The sequence below is a fragment of the Spea bombifrons genome, chromosome 5, assembly GCF_027358695.1.
Source record: "Spea bombifrons isolate aSpeBom1 chromosome 5, aSpeBom1.2.pri, whole genome shotgun sequence".
Taxonomy (NCBI): Eukaryota; Metazoa; Chordata; class Amphibia; order Anura; family Pelobatidae; genus Spea; species Spea bombifrons.
The window spans coordinates 63,977,699-63,998,691 of NC_071091.1; the positions used below are offsets into that span (position 1 = coordinate 63,977,699).

General features: G+C 42.8%; 1 protein-coding gene across 1 annotated transcript; it reads left to right on the top strand.

The window, feature by feature from the left end:
• The first annotated feature begins 105 nt into the window (after nt 1–105).
• Nucleotides 106–20,471, top strand: TMEM170B (transmembrane protein 170B). The gene is made up of 3 exons (XM_053468463.1): nt 106–547; nt 18,056–18,226; nt 19,467–20,471. The coding sequence occupies exons 1-3, from the start codon at nt 451–453 to the stop codon at nt 19,595–19,597; spliced, it is 399 nt and encodes a 132-aa protein (XP_053324438.1). The 5' UTR covers nt 106–450; the 3' UTR covers nt 19,598–20,471.
• Nucleotides 20,472–20,993: the final 522 nt, after the last annotated feature.

The following is a 20,993-nucleotide window of genomic DNA, read 5'->3' on the forward strand; positions in this document are numbered from 1 at the left end:
CTGTGCAAGTCTCCTCCTCCAGAATGATGATGGTGACTCGGGTGATGATGATGATCAGAGGAAGGAGGGGACAGCTGCTGCTACTGATGATGGTGGTGGCAGCAGTATTGTTGCTCACATCTGAGCATTGGACACATAGCCGTAGCAGGTTACTTCGCTTGCATCGGTAGCAGCTCACTAAGTGTCTGCAAAAGATCAGTCAAGCAAGGCTAGGGGGTGCCTTGCTGCAGCAGCTTCCTTCCTCAATGTCTCCCTTGCGAGGCTGCTTTTCCTCCTCGGTCCAGCTGCGCCCACCTCTTATCCCCAGGCCATCCCTGTTTGGCCTTTTACTGCTTGAACTCCTTGTGCTGCTGCTGGAGGAGGAGGAGGAACAGCTGACAGGGAGCCCTCAAACTCATACCTCTACCTCCTCCAATACCATCCCAGCTGAAGACCATTCGGGGCAAGAAAATGAAGACAGGGGGCGAAGACCAGTCAATGATCAACCTGTCAGTACAGCAGGTGCTGAGCCTATGGGCTCACGGGACAGTACTGAGGAGCCTGACCGGTGAGTATGGAATGCTAGTGGTTTATGTCAGTTGAAGATTGTAATTTCCATCCTTACACGTGTGCAATGGTTGTGACCCAACGTCTGCTATAAAGTGTATAAAAATACGGTATTATCCAAGGCCTAATACCTGTAAAAAACACCTGAAAGACTTTGTAAATGTTACACCGAACCCATTGTTCAGCATGCTACTCCACTTCCCTCACATGTGCAGTTTCACTATATTGGCAACAATAAAGGTAGCATTTGAAAGATAGAAAATGGACACCTGCCTGCATCGTTGCTTTACACAAGAATTTCCCTAGCCATGCATAACAAATCGACGTCGCTACTAAAAAGACTAATGTGAATTAAGGATGCACATATAATTGCATTGTAACAGCATCATTGTAGCTCAAATCAATAGGGACCCACATCAGCTTTTTGTGTTCATGGAAATTAGCTCTGCCCCCGTCATCTGACTCTTGGTAACTAGGACAAAATAAGAGTTTTTATGAGTGTGTTCCCCTTTCGAAAATACCACAACCACTGCATGTAAATTAAGACCTTTGTGTTACATGCCCAAGCGGCTTATGTTGTATGCTGTTTTGTAGGTGATAGTTGAAATCCGTTTAATTTTGCCTTGAAGGAAGAGTCCAGTTGCACTCAATATACCTTCCACGTCTACGGAGGTCTGAATCTGACCTTTGGTGAGATTTTCTTTCTAACATAGTTTTAGGTCTAGTCATTTTCAAACTTCAGCTTTTGGAACATTGTAATGTCTGAGTTCTGTGCAGATGTCTGATTCTAGAAGAGTTACTGGACAGGGATCACTTAAACAACACACAATCGCACTGATTTAGCGAATTTAAAAGGCAGGAGCTTAATCATGCTGATTTTCTCATTTTGCACAAAAGTGCTGAAACCATATACATAATGCGTGTCAGAGATAGTTTGTCCTCTTGCCGTGTGTGTTCTATATTTTGGAACAGAGACATGTGAACAATATACCACTGATACCTTTATATATTGAAGTCCTAGCAACGTACACCACACGCTCTGCAGAGTGTTTCTGTGTGGAGAACTCTATGGAGCTGCTTGACCCAAGACCTTTTAAATTGAACTTAATGAACTTGTTTAGCAAGCTTGCATGTCCTTAGCTTTCGTTCTGAACCATGTTGCTAGTGATAATGCATTAGATATACACACAGTATTATTATTATTATTATTATTATCTTTTATTTATATAGCGCCAACAGTTTACGCAGCGCTTAATACAATACATAAATTCAAGGGATATGACAAGACAAGAATTGACAGACTTAGACAAACCGATACATTTGGTGGAGAGAGCCCTGCTCGCAAGCTTACAATCTAGAGTAGAAGCTATATCCAGTAATGTAAAAGAGAAGTGTTTTAATGTGAAACATTGCTCACTTCCCAAAAATAGGTCCAACAGTGAATCATTGAAACTGACGGAAATGTCCCTTCAGACAGTAAGGTTAGCATCCACTAACTAGGTTTCATATAATATCCCCAGATATCTTTTTCTTTTAACAATATTTGTATTATTTTCAAGAATAAATATGTACACTTTTCACGTACATAAATATCTTCATACAGCCATATGTTGATATTTCAAGTCTGCCATATGTATTGTCTTTACATTCATAATATAAACTTACAAGAGAGAGTCTAACAGTGATTTTTATTGAGAAGAAGGCAGGATATTTAGGATAAGGTTTGCGTTTGTATCAAATGAACTCAGTTTTGATGCTTAATAATTTCCCATGGGTACCATATACGTAGCTTGGTATGGAGTAGTAAAAGAATTGATGTAAAAGAAATTCTCAGATAAATATTGGAAATTAGATTCAGTTTTAATGTCAATCCAAAATAGGATTCCCTGCAAAACAGATCTTAGTAGCCCTTAATAAATTAATCAAGATCATCTCTTATGCGTTTCTTCGGGGGGTCAGTGAAAAGTTAACCCAAAATAATTCACAAAATACCTGAGAAATTCTTGTTTTGATGGATAAGATGCTTTGACATGACCGGCGGATATGTAAGTCTACAGCATCTCCAACAGATACTGGATACATTTGTTGAAAGTCTATGTATTCCGGATGGTACCAAGAACCAATAATGATGACGCTTATAGAATGGTTCTTGTAAATCTATACAAAGAAATGCTTTCCTAGTGATATTCCGAACTGAGTGCCCTGATTCAAGTGAAAAGAAATGTGCTAAGTCTCTTTTCTCAATTTTATGATGTAGTTGTATGCAGTGTCTTTTGGACTTTAGATACTAGTTTCGACTTATTTTTTGTATCAATAAATTTGTCTAGATCTGATAAATCTGCCATAGAATTTAAAGACGGAAAACTATTTATTCCTATGTAAGTATACCGATCAGAAATTGAAAGCCCAAATTTTGAAGGACAAAATCCGTGTGAAATACATGAAAATAAAAACCTAAGTTACCAATTTCTAAGCTCTAAGCTGTCAATAGATATAGAAAATACTTCAATCGGAATAGATTCAGTAATATATTGAGGAGTTAGCATTATTATTTTTTTTTTGCTTATGCGTGTTTTTTTTTTGTTTTTTTTTAACCAAATCACTGATTATGGGATTTGTCAGATTGAGTTTCTTTGTGTAATTGGGGTCAACCCAATATAAAAGAAAGGAATTTATTGTATTACAAGCTGAACTTTCTATATGGCACCAGCCAATATTCTCATATTTCTTATTTTCAGACCTGTCTATGGAAACAAATAGACAGGTCTGATGTAGATAACATGTCTGGAAGTCTTAGGTCTGCTTGGTGTATTCCTTGTTTAAGAGTGAAACCTAGTATTTTAGGCTTTCTTGCTTGACAGGCATATGATGATAAAAGGAGTCTGAGGCGTCTTGACTAGATGGACAGAACCTGCAAATGGATAACTCTAAATAGGTGTAGAATCTCAAGGTGCAATATCCACAGATATCAACTGGGACTAGACTTGGTGGGATTCCATTTATACACACATGTTATACAGCATGTTTTGAAATCCCAAGGATCTAAGTCAGGCAGTTAGTTATGGAACAGGGAACGTGTTGTATTGTCAAAAGCAGAGGTCAGCTCAGTTGTACCCAAGATGTGACTTTTGCTTTCAGACTGGATACCATTGAGGACTGTGATGGATTACCCACTATGAAACATATTGATCTTAAAAAACGAAATACATGTTTCCAAGCTTTGGTTCCTCAAGTGTGACCTAGAGTGGTGCGTTTGGCATGGTGAAAATGCCAAGCATGACCCTAAAGTAAAAATGCTTTCTTTAGTTGCTAAAATATAGCACTTAGTAAAGTGAACAGACCTGGTTTTATGTGTGAATTGTTAATGTCAGAGAAGGTTGCACTTTGCTTCTTCCAGCTTCCAAGTGAAACACCAAGAGATGTTCAAACAGATAAAAGTTATGTACTCTTATCTTTTTGACACCTCTTGACAAATGAATTTCAGAATTTTAGAGGAAGCACGTAGTAAGAATGCCACCTTCTAGATGTCATTATGACAAAATTGAACAGATCATTTGAAAGGCTATTAGGAAATTGCATGAAGAACAAAGCACTTTTTTGGCCATTTTGACAGAGTACACCCAGAGAAATAGCAATAGTTAGGAAATATTTACAGCTAAGTTTACAAAGGGTGGTTGCTGGAGACTTAGTTGGTTTATGGTGCTAAAAACACTTGTGTCTGGTCCTTTGAGAAACATTTTTTAAAATATACGGTATATATGGTTCAAATTTACCTGGAATTCCCAGTTATTCTGTTATAGTTGAAGGAGTGTGTGGAATATATATCTCTTGCTTTCTACCTGTTAATAAATCTACCAAAATACCAAGCTCCGGTTTAATTAATCAAAATAACTTGTGGCAGCATGTGATATATACTCTACACATGTTCCACTAGTTTGAGCATTCACTGTTATCTAAACGTAACTAGCGCTTGCACCGGGCATTGTTACACTTGGTCTTATGATTGCCTGATCACCTATGTACCAGCAGGGAAATGTCCCCATAGTAGGACATACTATTACATTCTAATTGTGAATTACTGTGTGATCCTTAGTACGTAATAGTGCACCCTAAGAAAATTAACTGGTAAAATTAACATATTTTTCATTTCTGTATTCAACTACATATAGGAACTGATCAATATTGCTTTGGTTATTTTCCAAATTAAGGGAAAAAATATTAAGCAGATAAATCACAGCTACACATTTATTAATAAACCCTTGTCTGAGTTTAGACAAGTCATTGGGTCTCTAACTATACAGTTTAATGTCCCAGGAGGTTATTCCAAAGAATATTGCATTTTCTGAGAACCTTAATATGTATCATTTAAAAAATGTAAATAAATAACCTTAGGAAGAAGCTGCAGCTCCCCGCCTCCATCCCCGGTCGGATGATTTTCACCACTGATTGGTTACTTACAGCCAATGATGCTGGAAATCAATGGGAACTCTTTCCACCCATTAGCACAGGGGCCTCATTAGACTCCGAGCCAGCACTGGAGCTGACTAGAAGTAAATATATGCCAATCCCAGGAGATATGTTAGGGGAAGGGGACAACTCAGCTATCAAATGTATTAACATTAATAGGAATTGATGTGTTTGACTAGTTTAATAGCGCTGTTAATTAAATATTTACATATTTCATGCTACTGATCTAAAGGATATGTCAAAATTCTTCACAATATCATGGCATTTTTCACTGTTTTTCCTAGTTTCTATTGTCATTGTAGTAATAGGAAACCTTGTAATATTCTTGCTACTTTAAATTATCTCCCGATACACCCAGCAAGCCAGTTTCCCCAGCGGAGCTATTCTGTCTGTGGTTTTCTATCACTGACGGCTGCTGCTATCTGTTACAGATCTTTCCACCTGGTGCTTGAGATCTTTATATTAGATTGATTTCAGCGAATTCAGCGATAGAGATAGTTGCCTTAAGGTAAAGTGTTACATTAAGAGCAGCAGGAGCATTCCATGATTCCTCCACATTAAAGGTGCTGTTCCACTACAAAAGCTTGCGAGAAAATGGTAGTTTGCAGCAGTAAAAGCCTAACTAAACAAAAGCACGACTTTTAACTACATTTGACATTCGACTAAAGATCTAAAATGTTAAGCAAATGAACATAGCAGATCTGCCATTGTTTTTCTTCTGAGGGTCGAATGAAAACAATATAAGCTTCAAGAAGCTTTTTTTTTGTCACAGGACAATTAAGCATTCTCTGAAAAACCACAAATGAGGCAAAACTATATATGATTAAATAATTATTTCTAGGAAACATCTGAGTGTTCAGCAGAACACTACAAATTATGTTTCTAACGCTGAATGTTGTTGTAGAAGTGATAAATTAGATAGAACAGCACTTCTAAGTAAGATTGCTTACATTTATATTCAGTTATTAAAATACCACGGGGTATTTATTTCCAAATGTTTTTTCACTAGGATGAAACTATTCACCCACAGATAGATAGATTTTACAGTAGGGGCTGTAGTTCCTTTTTTATTCTTTCCTTTCCTTTTCTTTTTCTCTCTCTCTTTATTTCACCTTTTATCCTTTGTTAGATGAACACGATCTGAGCTTTCAACTAAAGAGCTTTCCCTAAAAATGTCAAGCATCTTCAGAAATTGTCCTTTTTAAAATGCATGTTATTTTTTATAAACGTACATGGAAAAGACGGTAAAAATATGACCGTTAAACATACCCATGTGATGCATTTTGTGGTACGTTTCAGTTATTAAACATGTAGAGAGTAAGGCTGCCAAAATTAATGGAAAACGGCTTATTATTGAAAGCAGTCATCATAGTAATAATTCTCCATATATAAATATATATTCATATGCTGTATAATTTAATGCACCTTCATTAAACTTAAAATATGCACTAATATTACATCTGGTACATGCCCTCCGTGGATTTTCTCGGAGCCTTTTCTGCATGACTACATTGTCTTCTTTCACATGATTCTGCAGCGTTTGCATTTGTACCAAATGGCCTTGCTGATTCTTGGAAAGGCCCTCTTTTCTTTGTCCTTGTTGTTTTCATTTCCTCACCCTGTTAACACCTACATCCTTGTTTGTACCTTTACAATATCCATTAAATACTACTTTGTAAATAGAAATGTGAATTGCATGATATCTAGACTTGGGCACCAGGGGGCTCTTCGTGTTCGTCTTCGTGCTCGTCTTCGGGGAAAAAAAAATCTTCGTATTCCGCGAATATTCGCCCGTTCCTGTCTTCTCTTCGGGCGAATATTCGCGGACATTCTTCGTGCTCGTTTAATCTTCGTTTTCCTCCTGGTTGCCTAGCAGGGGTTAATACGGGGTTAATAACACATCACAGCAGCAGCAGCTGCCGTGAAGGTACGTGTGTGCAGCTCTATTGGTCGTTTCGGCAGGGGGCTGGTCTGGCATCAACGAGTGAATTGCAGAACTGCAGAATGCACTTCATTCGTTGATGGCAGGCGAGCCCCCTGCCGAAACGACCAATAGAGTTGCACACACATACCGAGGTGTACTGTCCATAGATGTTTAATAAAAGAATAGGGAATATTTTACATTTTTAAATTGATTTTGGACCACTTTACATGCCTAACATTTGCTACCTATTTACAATGGCATACTTTGCAACAACCCAACTTACTTATTGGACAGGACTGGAAAATAGCAGGACTGTCCACCAAAATCTTGGGTGTGTTGGCAGGTATGCTGATGGAAAAATGTTGGACAAGAACTAAAAAATAGCTTAGGGTTAATGTACGGTTATGTTTAAGATTAGTAGCAGTGCACTGGTTTGGTTAAAGATGGATTATGTCTAAATAATAATAATTTAATTTTAATGTTTTTTTTTAAAAAAAAATAGGGGTTTATTTAAATGTATTTTAAAGTTAGATTTATTATTTAGTACTTGATTATATTTATTAAATGTTTATAGTAGCGTTACCTACCGAGCTATACCTACCTATGTGTATTTGCATTTTGCATACCTAGTTTAGCTAAATTAGATGGGACAGGACTGGAAAAAAGCAGGACTGTCCCTGAAAAAGTTGGGTCTGTTGGCAGGTATGTGGATGGAAAAATGTTATAGGGTGAAGTGTGAGTTATAGTGTTAATGTAATGCTATTAGTGAGTGAAGGCCAGGGCAAATAACAAGGAAAAGGTCCTTGTGTTTTGTGCATTGTAAGTGTGTGTGTATGTGTGTTATGTGTGATGTCACTGTGTGTTATATGTGTTATATGTGTTATTGTGTGTGTTATGTTTGGTTGGTTGTGTATCAGAAGGAAAATAATGAAATGGAAAAGGAAATGGGAAAGGCAAATGAGTGGGCAATTGGCGACCCGCTCACCTGTTTCACCCCAGGGCAAAGCACCCAAACACTGTCAGTCTTAGACGTTTGGCAGCAGACTTCCAGAGCTCAGACACAAGGCCCTAGCGTAAGCTGGCCACTCCGGCGGAGGTAGCAGGCGTTGCCACACCGCAAACAGAGGCAGCCAGGGGGGAGAAACTGCCCTTACCATTAGGGACATTTTGGGCATGACTCTAGCCAGGAAGCGAACTGGCAGAGAAGAGTTGCTGGCACCACCACCAGCAGCAGCATTGAAAAATGGGAAAGGCGAATGAGTGGGCAATTGGCGACCCACTCACCTGTTTCACCCCAGGGCAAAGCACCCAAACACTGTCAGTCTTAGACGTTTGGCAGCAGACTTCCAGAGCTCAGACACAAGGCCCTAGCGTAAGCTGGCCACTCCGGCGGAGGTAGCAGGCGTTGCCACACCGCAAACAGAGGCAGCCAGGGGGGAGAAACTGCCCTTACCATTAGGGACATTTTGGGCATGACTCTAGCCAGGAAGCGAACTGGCAGAGAAGAGATGCTGGCACCACCACCAGCAGCAGCATTGAAAAATGGGAAAGGCGAATGAGTGGGCAATTGGCGACCCACTCACCTGTTTCACCCCAGGGCAAAGCACCCAAACACTGTCAGTCTTAGACGTTTGGCAGCAGACTTCCAGAGCTCAGACACAAGGCCCTAGCGTAAGCTGGCCACTCCGGCGGAGGTAGCAGGCGTTGCCACACCGCAAACAGAGGCAGCCAGGGGGGAGAAACTGCCCTTACCATTAGGGACATTTTGGGCATGACTCTAGCCAGGAAGCGAACTGGCAGAGAAGAGATGCTGGCACCACCACCAGCAGCAGCATTGAAAAATGGGAAAGGCGAATGAGTGGGCAATTGGCGACCCACTCACCTGTTTCACCCCAGGGCAAAGCACCCAAACACTGTCAGTCTTAGACGTTTGGCAGCAGACTTCCAGAGCTCAGACACAAGGCCCTAGCGTAAGCTGGCCACTCCGGCGGAGGTAGCAGGCGTTGCCACACCGCAAACAGAGGCAGCCAGGGGGGAGAAACTGCCCTTACCATTAGGGACATTTTGGGCATGACTCTAGCCAGGAAGCGAACTGGCAGAGAAGAGATGCTGGCACCACCACCAGCAGCAGCATTGAAAAATGGGAAAGGCGAATGAGTGGGCAATTGGCGACCCACTCACCTGTTTCACCCCAGGGCAAAGCACCCAAACACTGTCAGTCTTAGACGTTTGGCAGCAGACTTCCAGAACTCAGACACAAGGCCCTAGCGTAAGCTGGCCACTCCGGCGGAGGTAGCAGGCGTTGCCACACCGCAGACAGACGCAGCCAGGGGGGAGAAACTGCCCTTACAATTAGGGACATTTTGGGCATGACTCTAGCCAGGAAGCGAACTGGCAGAGAAGAGATGCTGGCACCACCACCAGCAGCAGCATTGAAAAGGCGAATGAGTGGGCAATTGGCGACCCACTCACCTGTTTCACCCCAGGGCAAAGCACCCAAACACTGTCAGTCTTAGACGTTTGGCAGCAGACTTCCAGAGCTCAGACACAAGGCCCTAGCGTAAGCTGGCCACTCCGGCGGAGGTAGCAGGCGTTGCCACACCGCAGACAGAGGCAGCCAGGGGGGAGAAACTGCCCTTACAATTAGGGACATTTTGGGCATGACTCTAGCCAGGAAGCGAACTGGCAGAGAAGAGATGCTGGCACCACCACCAGCAGCAGCATTGAAAAGGCGAATGAGTGGGCAATTGGCGACCCACTCACCTGTTTCACCCCAGGGCAAAGCACCCAAACACTGTCAGTCTTAGACGTTTGGCAGCAGACTTCCAGAGCTCAGACACAAGGCCCTAGCGTAAGCTGGCCACTCCGGCGGAGGTAGCAGGCGTTGCCACACCGCAGACAGAGGCAGCCAGGGGGGAGAAACTGCCCTTACAATTAGGGACATTTTGGGCATGACTCTAGCCAGGAAGCGAACTGGCAGAGAAGAGATGCTGGCACCACCACCAGCAGCAGCATTGAAAAGGCGAATGAGTGGGCAATTGGCGACCCACTCACCTGTTTCACCCCAGGGCAAAGCACCCAAACACTGTCAGTCTTAGACGTTTGGCAGCAGACTTCCAGAACTCAGACACAAGGCCCTAGCGTAAGCTGGCCACTCCGGCGGAGGTAGCAGGCGTTGCCACACCGCAGACAGACGCAGCCAGGGGGGAGAAACTGCCCTTACAATTAGGGACATTTTGGGCATGACTCTAGCCAGGAAGCGAACTGGCAGAGAAGAGATGCTGGCACCACCACCAGCAGCAGCATTGAAAAGGCGAATGAGTGGGCAATTGGCGACCCACTCACCTGTTTCACCCCAGGGCAAAGCACCCAAACACTGTCAGTCTTAGACGTTTGGCAGCAGACTTCCAGAGCTCAGACACAAGGCCTAGCGTAAGCTGGCCACTCCGGCGGAGGTAGCAGGCGTTGCCACACCGCAGACAGAGGCAGCCAGGGGGGAGAAACTGCCCTTACAATTAGGGACATTTTGGGCATGACTCTAGCCAGGAAGCGAACTGGCAGAGAAGAGATGCTGGCACCACCACCAGCAGCAGCATTGAAAAGGCGAATGAGTGGGCAATTGGCGACCCGCTCACCTGTTTCACCCCAGGGCAAAGCACCCAAACACTGTCAGTCTTAGACGTTTGGCAGCAGACTTCCAGAGCTCAGACACAAGGCCCTAGCGTAAGCTGGCCACTCCGGCGGAGGTAGCAGGCGTTGCCACACCGCAAACAGAGGCAGCCAGGGGGGAGAAACTGCCCTTACCATTAGGGACATTTTGGGCATGACTCTAGCCAGGAAGCGAACTGGCAGAGAAGAGATGCTGGCACCACCACCAGCAGCAGCATTGAAAAATGGGAAAGGCGAATGAGTGGGCAATTGGCGACCCACTCACCTGTTTCACCCCAGGGCAAAGCACCCAAACACTGTCAGTCTTAGACGTTTGGCAGCAGACTTCCAGAGCTCAGACACAAGGCCCTAGCGTAAGCTGGCCACTCCGGCGGAGGTAGCAGGCGTTGCCACACCGCAAACAGAGGCAGCCAGGGGGGAGAAACTGCCCTTACCATTAGGGACATTTTGGGCATGACTCTAGCCAGGAAGCGAACTGGCAGAGAAGAGATGCTGGCACCACCACCAGCAGCAGCATTGAAAAATGGGAAAGGCGAATGAGTGGGCAATTGGCGACCCACTCACCTGTTTCACCCCAGGGCAAAGCACCCAAACACTGTCAGTCTTAGACGTTTGGCAGCAGACTTCCAGAGCTCAGACACTAGGCCCTAGCGTAAGCTGGCCACTCCGGCGGAGGTAGGAGGCGTTGCCACACCGCAGACAGAGGCAGCCAGGGGGGAGAAACTGCCCTTACCATTAGGGACATTTGATTCATGACACTAGCCAGGAAGCGAACTGGCATCGAAGAGACACTGGCACCACCAGCAGCAGCAGCAGAATTGGGAAAGGCGAATGAGTGGGCAATTGGCGACCCACTCACCTGTTTCACCCCAGAGCAAAGCATCCAAACACTGTCAGTCCTTGGCGTTTGGGAGCGGACTTCCAGAGCTCAGACACAAGGCCCTAGCGTAAGCTGGCTACATTGGCGGAGGTAGCAGGCGTTGCCACACCGCAGCAAGTGCAACCAGGGGGGAGAAACTGCCCTTACCATAAGGGACAATTAAGGCATGACACTAGCCAGGAAGCGAACTGGCAGAGAAGAGATGCTGGCACCACCAGCAGCAGCAGCAGCAGCATTGGAAAAGGCAAATGAGTGGGCAATTGACGACCCGCTCACCTGTTTCACCCCAGGGCAAAGCATCCAAGCACTGTCAGTCCTTGGCGTTTGGGAGCAGACCTACAGAACTCAGACACAAGGCCCTAGCGTAAGCTGGCTACACCGGCGGAGGTAGCAGGCGTTGCCACACCGCAGCAAGTGCAACCAGGGGGGAGAAACTACCCTTTCCATTAGGGACATCTGAGGCATGATTTCAGCCAGGAAGCGAACTGGCAAAAGATACTGGCACCACCACCAGCAGCAGCGTTGGAAACGGAAAAAGGTGAATGAGTGGGCAATTGACGACCCACTCACCTGTTTCACCCCAGGGCAAAGCATCCAAAGACTGTCAGTCCTAGGCGTTTGGGAGCGGACTTACAGAGCTCAGACACTAGGCCCTAGCGTAAATTGGCTACACCAGCGGAGGTAGCAGGCATTGCCACACCGCAGCAAGTGCAACCAGGGGGAGAAACTACCTTAAACATTAGAGAGAAAAAATTTAACTTTCCAAGCTAAGAGCTGGGTAACCCAATTTGGGCAGATTGAATTTAAGAAAGGCAATCTGCTCCATGAGATGAGGTGCCATGCGTGAGCGCTGTGGACTCAGTATGTTTCCAGTCATAGAAAACACGCGCTCACTTTGAACAGTGGTTGGCGGACATGATAGAAGCTGCTGCGCAACCCATGAGAGTGCAGGCCACACACTCTTCTTTTCATCCCAGTAGCTAAGAGGATCAACATTAGGAGCAGAAGGAACTTCACAGAGGTAAAGTTTGACCATTTCAGCAGCACTACTCTCCTTTCTGCTGCTAGCTCTGTCAGATGGTCCAACTATACTGCCAAGTGCCTCTTCCCAAAACGCAGCTGCTCCACTCAGCTGTGTTGTGCTGCTTGTGGCACTGCTGCTGATGCTGCTGCTAGGGGTAGCAGACCACATCATCTCTTCCTCCTCCTGCACCTCACCCTCCTCGGACAGCATTCCCATTTTACGCTGCCAGTCACGCACCTTGTTGACCAATTGCTCCCGGTAGCTACTGAGAACATTGAATTTCAAAGCTAGCTTTCCCTTAATTCTTGGATCACAAAGGCACGCTAGCATCATTTCGGGACTCTCTTCCATTCGCTTGCGAAGGTGTACTTTTAGCAGATCCTTCAGCTTCCTGACTATGGCTGCTACGTCAGGATGTAGAGTGCCACCTTGAACAGCCTCACGGTTTCCAAGGAACACATCCATCTTGCTGCCTAGATGGGAGAACACTGGGATTACCTGGGCCAGACTGGCAGTGTTTGAGCTTAAATTTTCTGTGGCATCCCTGAATGGTTTAAGGACTGCCACTAGCTGGGCGATCACTGTCCAATCCTCCCTATTCAATGGAGAGGTAATCCCAATATTGTGCTCTGAGGCAAGATTATGGATTGCCCTCTGCTGCTCCAAAATCCTCTCTAGCATGTCTAACGTGGAGTTCCACCGTGTACTGACATCCTGACGTAGGCAGTGTACGGGAAGACCTGACCTCTCTTGCTCTTCCCTCAAAAGTTGGCTAGCCTTAACACTATGGTGAAAGTGCCCAGCGATCTTTCTGCAGCGGGACAGAACTACTGCTGCCACATTAGTTCCTTCTGACATTGCTGCCTTCACTACAAGATGGATGATGTGGGCTGCACAGCGCACACCAACAATATGACCATCTCGCAGCGCTTTCACCATATTGGCACCTCCGTCAGTTACCACAAAACCAACTTCAACATTGGTGCCCGCCTCTGCTCCCACCCAAAGGCTAAACATTTTCCTAATCGCATGCAGAATATTTTGGGAAGTGTGCTTTTCATCCATCACTTCTGCATGGAGAAGGAATGATCGGTAGCCTGCTGCAGCAACTTCCTTAGACACACCGGGCTGCCACCAGTGTGCTGTCAAAGAAAGAAAGGCATGCTGGGCGCTAGGTGCACTCCACAAATCTGTAGTGAAATGAACACACTGACCAGCAGCCTTGGAAAGCTCCTCTTTCACTGCTGCAACACAGGACCGATACAGCGAGGGGACAATGTTCCTGCTGAAAGTGGAACGTGACGGAACTGTGTATTGTGGAGCCACAGCCGCCATCAATTGTTTGAAAGGCTCCCCTTCAATCATGGAGAAGGATGCCCCTCCAACAGCAATGAACTGACCAATAAGTCGCGTTACTTTATTGGCCTGCTGTTTGGGCATCGTTCTCTTGGAGTGGAATGCCCCAAATTCTTCCAGGGTGGGCTGGGCATGCAGTGCTCCAACCTGCCTTGGTCTCTGGCTGCCAGCACTAGTTGCTGCTGCTGCTGCTGCTATTGGCTCAGAAGAAGAAGCTGTTGGGGTTTTTCCACGGCCACCAGCTATGCTGCCTGCACTAAGTTTTACCTCTGCATCTTTCCCCAATAGCACAGCGTTGTGTTGAGTGCTGAGGTGATGCTTCATGCTAGCACTGGTAAAATGGCCAGACACTTTCCCTCTGCTTATTAGCTTCCCACAATGTTTGCACTTTCCATAGCGCCCTTCTTCAACATTTTCAAAGTGCTCCCAAATTGGGGCGCGCATAGCCTTGGAGTGTGCCTTGGGTGCTGCTCTTACTGCTCGGGGTGGATGAACAGAGGCAGAACTAGTGGTGGTGGGACTGGTGGTAACAGTACTGGCCATAGTGGGACTGCTAATTGCTTTAGATTTGCTAGGTTTTGCTGCTGCTGCTGGTGGTGGTGATGGTGATGATCGTAGCGGAGAAGGTGGAGGCTCAGGGGAAAATTGTGCACTAGTCATTTGGACACTGCTCCCTGAGGAATCTGATTCCTGACCACTCATCTCCTCTACTTCCTCTGGCTCATAGTCTAGCTCTTCATTAGCCAGATCGAATGGAATTCCTGCTAGGCTGGAGCTAAGACTGATATCGTCGTGAGACTCGTGACTAGTAGTAGTGCGAGCAGGAAGAATAGACTCTGCACTTGGCCTCTCAGTCTCAGGCTCCTCTGCTACCTCGCTAGGTGGAGTTCCACTATGTGTAGCCCTCTCTCTAACTGTCTTTACAAAAATTTTGTAAGGACTTGGTGGCTTGCTAGAGGTACTAGGAGGACATGGCGTGGCGGTACCAGTGGGAACAGTAGGCGCAGCACTAGTGGTGGTAGAGGCGGTAGAGGTGGGGGTGGTGGTGGTGGTGGTTTTCCCTACAAAGGAATGAGATCGCTTTGGTTTGGGACCCCTCTGAGTCTTGCTGCTAATTTGGCTCTGCTTGGTACCTTGCATGCTGCTGGTGGATGGGGAAGATGCTGCTTGGGGCAAAAGGCACTTCTTTTTAGTCACTGGGCTGGTACTACTTGTGCTACCCTTTAACTTTGAACGTGCTTCTGGTGCTTTAGGCTTTCCGTAAAAAACCATAGAGCTTGTGGGCCTAGCCGCACTACTACTGCCTGCTTTTGGTGCCTTTCCTTTACTTGATGATCCTTCAAGCAATGCTTCCCCAAATGATAAGCGAGAGCTTGGCCTACTTGGCCGACTAGACTGACGCAAAGGCTGCATCTTAGAACTGGTGGTGGTGCTGGTGGTGGTGCTGGTGGTGGTGGTGGTGGTGGTAGATGGAGCTTGTCCCTCCTTAGTCCCAAAAGGAGGATCCATTTCAAATTTTGTGTTGTGTGTGTAGTGTAGTGTAGTGTAGTGTAGTGTAGTGTAGTGTTTAAAAAACTATAAAAAAAAAATAAAAAAATAAAAATAAAAAAAAGGAAAAACGAATTAAAGACAAAAAAATTAGAGGAAGTTCTCTTCAGTGCTACTGCTTAAAAAGTAAAACTATGCACTACTGCACTGTGCTGTGTGCAATCTGCCAAAATCCTAAAGTTATTTAAATTATTAACTCAAGATTAACTATTTAATAACTAGCAGTATTTTATTTTTAATTTGAATTTACACGGGCCTAAGAGCTTAGCCTACTACTATGCTAGCCTAAAGCTATATTTCCTTACTATAAGTCTACCTCTAGGCAGACGCTCTCAAACCCACTAAGCTAAAGTGAGGTTAAATCAGATTCAGTATATGATTTATTAATTAATATTAAGTTATATAATATTAATAGATTAGAACTAATTTACTTATATATTATGTATTATAGATAGAAGAATATAGATTATGAATTAGAATTTAGAATTAGAATTACTTATATTATAGATTATGAATTAGAATATTATTATTTATAATATATTATAGATTAAGATTAAAGAAGATTAGAATTATTTTAGTACTACAGCTAGTAGCTTGAAGCTTTGCTTAGTACAGCTCGTCACAGTCAATTTTTCTTGAAAAGAATTAGAAATAAAATAAAATGTCACAGCAAAACAGTTATCTTCACTGCTTGCTGCACTCACTAGCCCAACAAGTTCACTTCACTGATGGACTGAGGTGAGCAAAACACTAAGGGTACTTTTAATAAAATTGAAATAAAATGTAAAATAAATGAGAAAATCTTTGCAAAACAGTTAACGTCACTGCTTGCTGATCAAAAAAAAACACAGCACTTATGCGGCTGCACTCACTAGCCCAACAAGTTCACTTCACTGATGGACTGAGGTGAGCAAAACAAATGAAATAAAATGAAAGATTAATTAAGAAAAATTGACTTGGTCTCTTACTGTTGCTAAAACAAAGCACAAACTATAGAGCTGCAGCACCAGTACTAATAAGATTAGCTGAACTATACGCTAGTAGTAATTAATTAATATTATTACTTTTATTTATAGCTAATTTAATTAACTATTAAGATAAGAAAGAATTAGAGAATTATTGATATTACTGATTTTAGATTAGACACTAGTAGATGTTCTGAATGTCTACAGTACACTCTACACTAGTATACTATTACTAACTATAACTGACAAATATATATATTTTATAATGAATTCAATTATTAATTATATTAATTAATATTACTGATTTTAAATTAGACACTAGTAGATGAATGTCTACAGTACACTCTACACTAGTATACTATAGTATATATATATATATGACTGACAAATATATATATATATATAATATTATAATGAACTATTAAATTATAGATTCTATTAAATTGTAATTTATAAATTCTATTTAATTTATTTAAGCAGGACAGGCAATAGGCACTAGTGCCAGCCCAGGGCAAGGGCACCCCAGTGCCACTGAGGCACTGGGTGCACTGTCAACTCAACAGCACTTACACTAAAGTTGATGACAAATTAATTTTAAAAAAATTAAATTAATCAAATTATTATTATTAAATATATTAATTAAGTAGCACTGAAGTGAGGATGAAGTACACTGTGAGAAATGGCAGGCTAAGGCTTACCAGTCTCACACAGAACAGAACAATCTCTCTGTAACGCTCGGATGCAGCACAGCAGTGTTGCCAAAGCAGTCACAGCGAAAAATGAATGGATCTCTCAGGCAAGCTCTGGTCTTATAAAGGCGCCTTCAGAATTCAAAAAACAGCAGCACAGGCATTGGACGAGACCCTTAGCGTTACGTCACAAGAGTGAGCTGATTGGACAGACGAGGATCAGCTCACTCCTGTTTGAAATTTTGGCGGTTGCGCGGCAAAAACGAAGACGATCACGAAGAATCTTCGATTCTTCGTGATTGTGAGTCTTCGTCTTCGCCTACGGTTTGCCGGCACTGTATTCTGTTCTACGTTCCTTCGGAACGAACAAAAAAACGGCCTCTTCGTGCTCGTTTTCATGTTCGCCCGAAGACGAATGCACAAGTCTAATGATATCTTCCTCAGCATGCCGGGGAAGTAGTTTCTGTTTGCACTTGCTCATGTATGATCTTCCTGTGAAGTACAAACAGGAAGTGATTACTGCCTGGAAAACCATGTCTATAAAAGTTGCCCTTTTAAGTTTTCATAACGTATACTAAGCTACCCCACAGCGTGTTTTACTAAATGTTACAAATAGAATCCAAAATTTTAATATATGTATATTTTTTTAATAAGTAATCCAGATAAAATGCTACTCTGTATTAATTGGTAAATCCTCTAAAGGCGTAATCCTTGTTTTTTTTTTAATAACAGCTAGAAACATTTATCTCAAGATGAGTGACTTTGTTGGCATACTATATATATCATATCTTGGATTATAAATTCGGTGACACAGGATGGCAGCTGATTACCATCGGTGTATCAAGCTGTTTTCAACTGTAGTTGTTTCCCATCAGAACTCTCTGCTACTTTTTATCCTATAGACTCAATTTAATACTTCTGTTTACTCATTGCTAGGGAAATAAAACATGTTCTTTTGTTAAATGTCATAACATGCTTGTTTTTCAGAGATGTGGTACTGGGTCTTCCTGTGGGCCCTTTTCTCGTCTCTCTTTGTCCACGGAGCGGCGGCAGTTCTGATGTTTGTCATGCTACAGAGGCACAAGCAGGGGAGACTGATATGTGTGGTGATGACCATCATTGGCTTTCTGGCTTCTGTCACTGGAGCAATGATAACTAGTAAGTGGTACTTCTCTAATCTTTTTCTTGCTACAGCAATAGGTAATAGGTGCTGTGGATTACAACTCATAGTGAATGGCTGTTGTGCTGGGAGTTGTAGTACACAGCAGTGGGGTTCCAGAGTGCATTTGTCCTTGATAAAATGTCTATGAGGGAAAGGTATCTGCATAGGGGTTCAATTCACTATGGAGGGAGATGGCAGAAAAGTTTCAATTTCATGCCAGTAACTTCACCTGGCATTATGGAGGATTAGCTCCAGTGTGCTTCTGCACCTAGATTAGCTTGGGTAACCCTGTATGAAGCCAATAAATGTAACCTGCCTGAGCTATGCATTATGTAGACCATCTTAGCAAAGATGGGCCTTAATACTGAATAGTGAATCCAGGGAGTTAAAACCAAAACTCTCCTGCAAACTCTCCCTTTAGTGAATAAACCTCATATACAGTAACCAATGCCCTTCTGTGAGTTTATATATCCCAGATGCCACATGTCTAAGCCAGACTTTTTGCCTGGCATGCCATCAACTGCCACCTAGGCCAGTAGTTATATTCCTCCTTCCCTACTGGTCCAGATCCCTGCACACTATTAATTATCCATTTCACTACTCGAGTTTATTATACAGTTCATGTTGATTAATAGTGTGATATATATATACACACACACACACACATACACACACACACAATGACTACTCTGCATACCACATCCAAATAATTAAGGTTACCACCATCACATATTTGATTATAAGAACTGGTTTTATTCTTGTGCAGTTTTGTTTAGGTTTGTTTTATTTCATGATTATATCAACTTAGTTCCTCCACTATCAAGGTTAGAGGAAATGGCAAGACTTTTTGACCGGTTTTGACTTTATACAAGTTTAAACTGGTTATTGTCTGATTACTAAGTAGTGACTAACACTATGTAGAAATGCTAGCTAAAAATTCCTCAGCACCCACTGTCTTTTTCTAAAAATACCATTTTGTGAAATACAAGACATTTTTTAAAGCACAAAAAGTGTTACATTTCCTGTTTTATATTCCTAGTTGAACCCAGTAGCAGATGTTCTAATTTTTTTTTCTTTTTTAAAATTTCAGCGCATATGATGACTAGGTTTGTCTTACATTCCGATATATATACAGTATATAAAAATTCACATGAGAAAACTTGTAATGTAATAGCTTGAAAAAGGACTGCTATTGCTGCCATGTCTTCTAAAATCTGACCAATGTATCTCTTTTAGGTGCAGCTGTTGCGGGAATTTACCAGGTGGCAGGAAAATATATGGCCCCTCTTGAAGCCTTGGTGTTTGGAGTAGGACAGACAGTACTGACAGTGATTATATCCTTTTCACGGGTGCTTGCAACCCTGTAAGGTTCATGAACTGGAGACGTGTAGTTTGAGAAGGAGGCTTTCTCTAGTATAGAGTATAACTCTTCTGAAAGCTGTTCACCTGATCGTCCGGCCAGAATTTATGAAGGATACAAAAATGCACAAGTCAGGTAACTTCTGTGATGCTGCTGTGTGGCCTGCTGCAGAAAGCGCACTATTGCAGTGTTGTGAAGGCCTTGAAAAACTAAACAGTGATACAGTGAAACTGATCTCCTCATGATGGAGTAGCTTCTCATTGCCAAGATGTTGCACTAATGAACTGCATAGCACCTTATGTGCCTCTGTCATGGGCAAGGTGCGGTGAATTTTCTATATTGCTGCAGGAATATGCACCTTGCAGAAGTGTCATTGTGGCTCTCTAGTGGTGTGAACATGGCGCCATGTCAGTGGTGTTCAATGCTCTTCTCCTGGAGTCTCAGACATAATAGAATGTGAAATGGTGTATAACATTTTAAAAAGTATACACTCAGTGAATTTGGGGTCTTCGATTTTACAGTAAAGAGGACCGAAGACCATTGCTGTATAAACTGACACACAACAGGGTTGGATTATACATGCCAAAAGATTATGTTTATTTGTGATCATTTTTACATTTTTGTAATAGGTTACATTGAAAAGTGTTTATGGCTAAAATGTAGTTTGATTGGTGAGTCCGAATCGCTGCAGAGTACATGTTTTTAAGTGGAATGATCATTTTTTTCACACTGAGCAAGCACAGCACCTACGATGGGGTTGAACTGTTAGCTGGTCGTGGTCTACAATAACCATCACATCAGTCAAAACTTGATGGATGTCGTAGCCCTTCAATAGCTGCTGAAGGACAACGCAACTCCCTCCTATCATCTTTGAGCTTGGTAACATGTCAGGTGTCACTTTGCCACTGGCTAAACACACGAAGACCCTTTTCCACAATGTCTTCATTGCTCCAGAAGGTAGATGTGTATTATCTTACATAGTGCAGTATTATACAGTTATGTATTTTTGTTGCTTTTTTCCCATCATTTTAACCAAATTGGCCATGGATTTTGAAGTGGCTTTGCTGGAATAGCTGTATGTAATTGATGTAATTAAGATGTTCTTATGTAGGTTGTCATAAAAACGGAACCTCAATTATCTCCTTGTATTATATGTCATTTCAAACATCTCCTGTATAAATGTATTTTGTCTGAAAATGCGTTAGCAAGTTGAGGGAAAGAATGTGCTGATTCCGACACAGCGACACGTTTTTGGGTTTGATTTTGTGTATATTTCAAAAAGGCTGGAAATGATTTAACTTGGCATGAATTAAGAAAATGAGAGTAATTCAATAACTCAAATGTGAAATTGGAAAGCTATTTTAATGCATTTTTAATAATATTTCTATGAAGGAATGTTAATA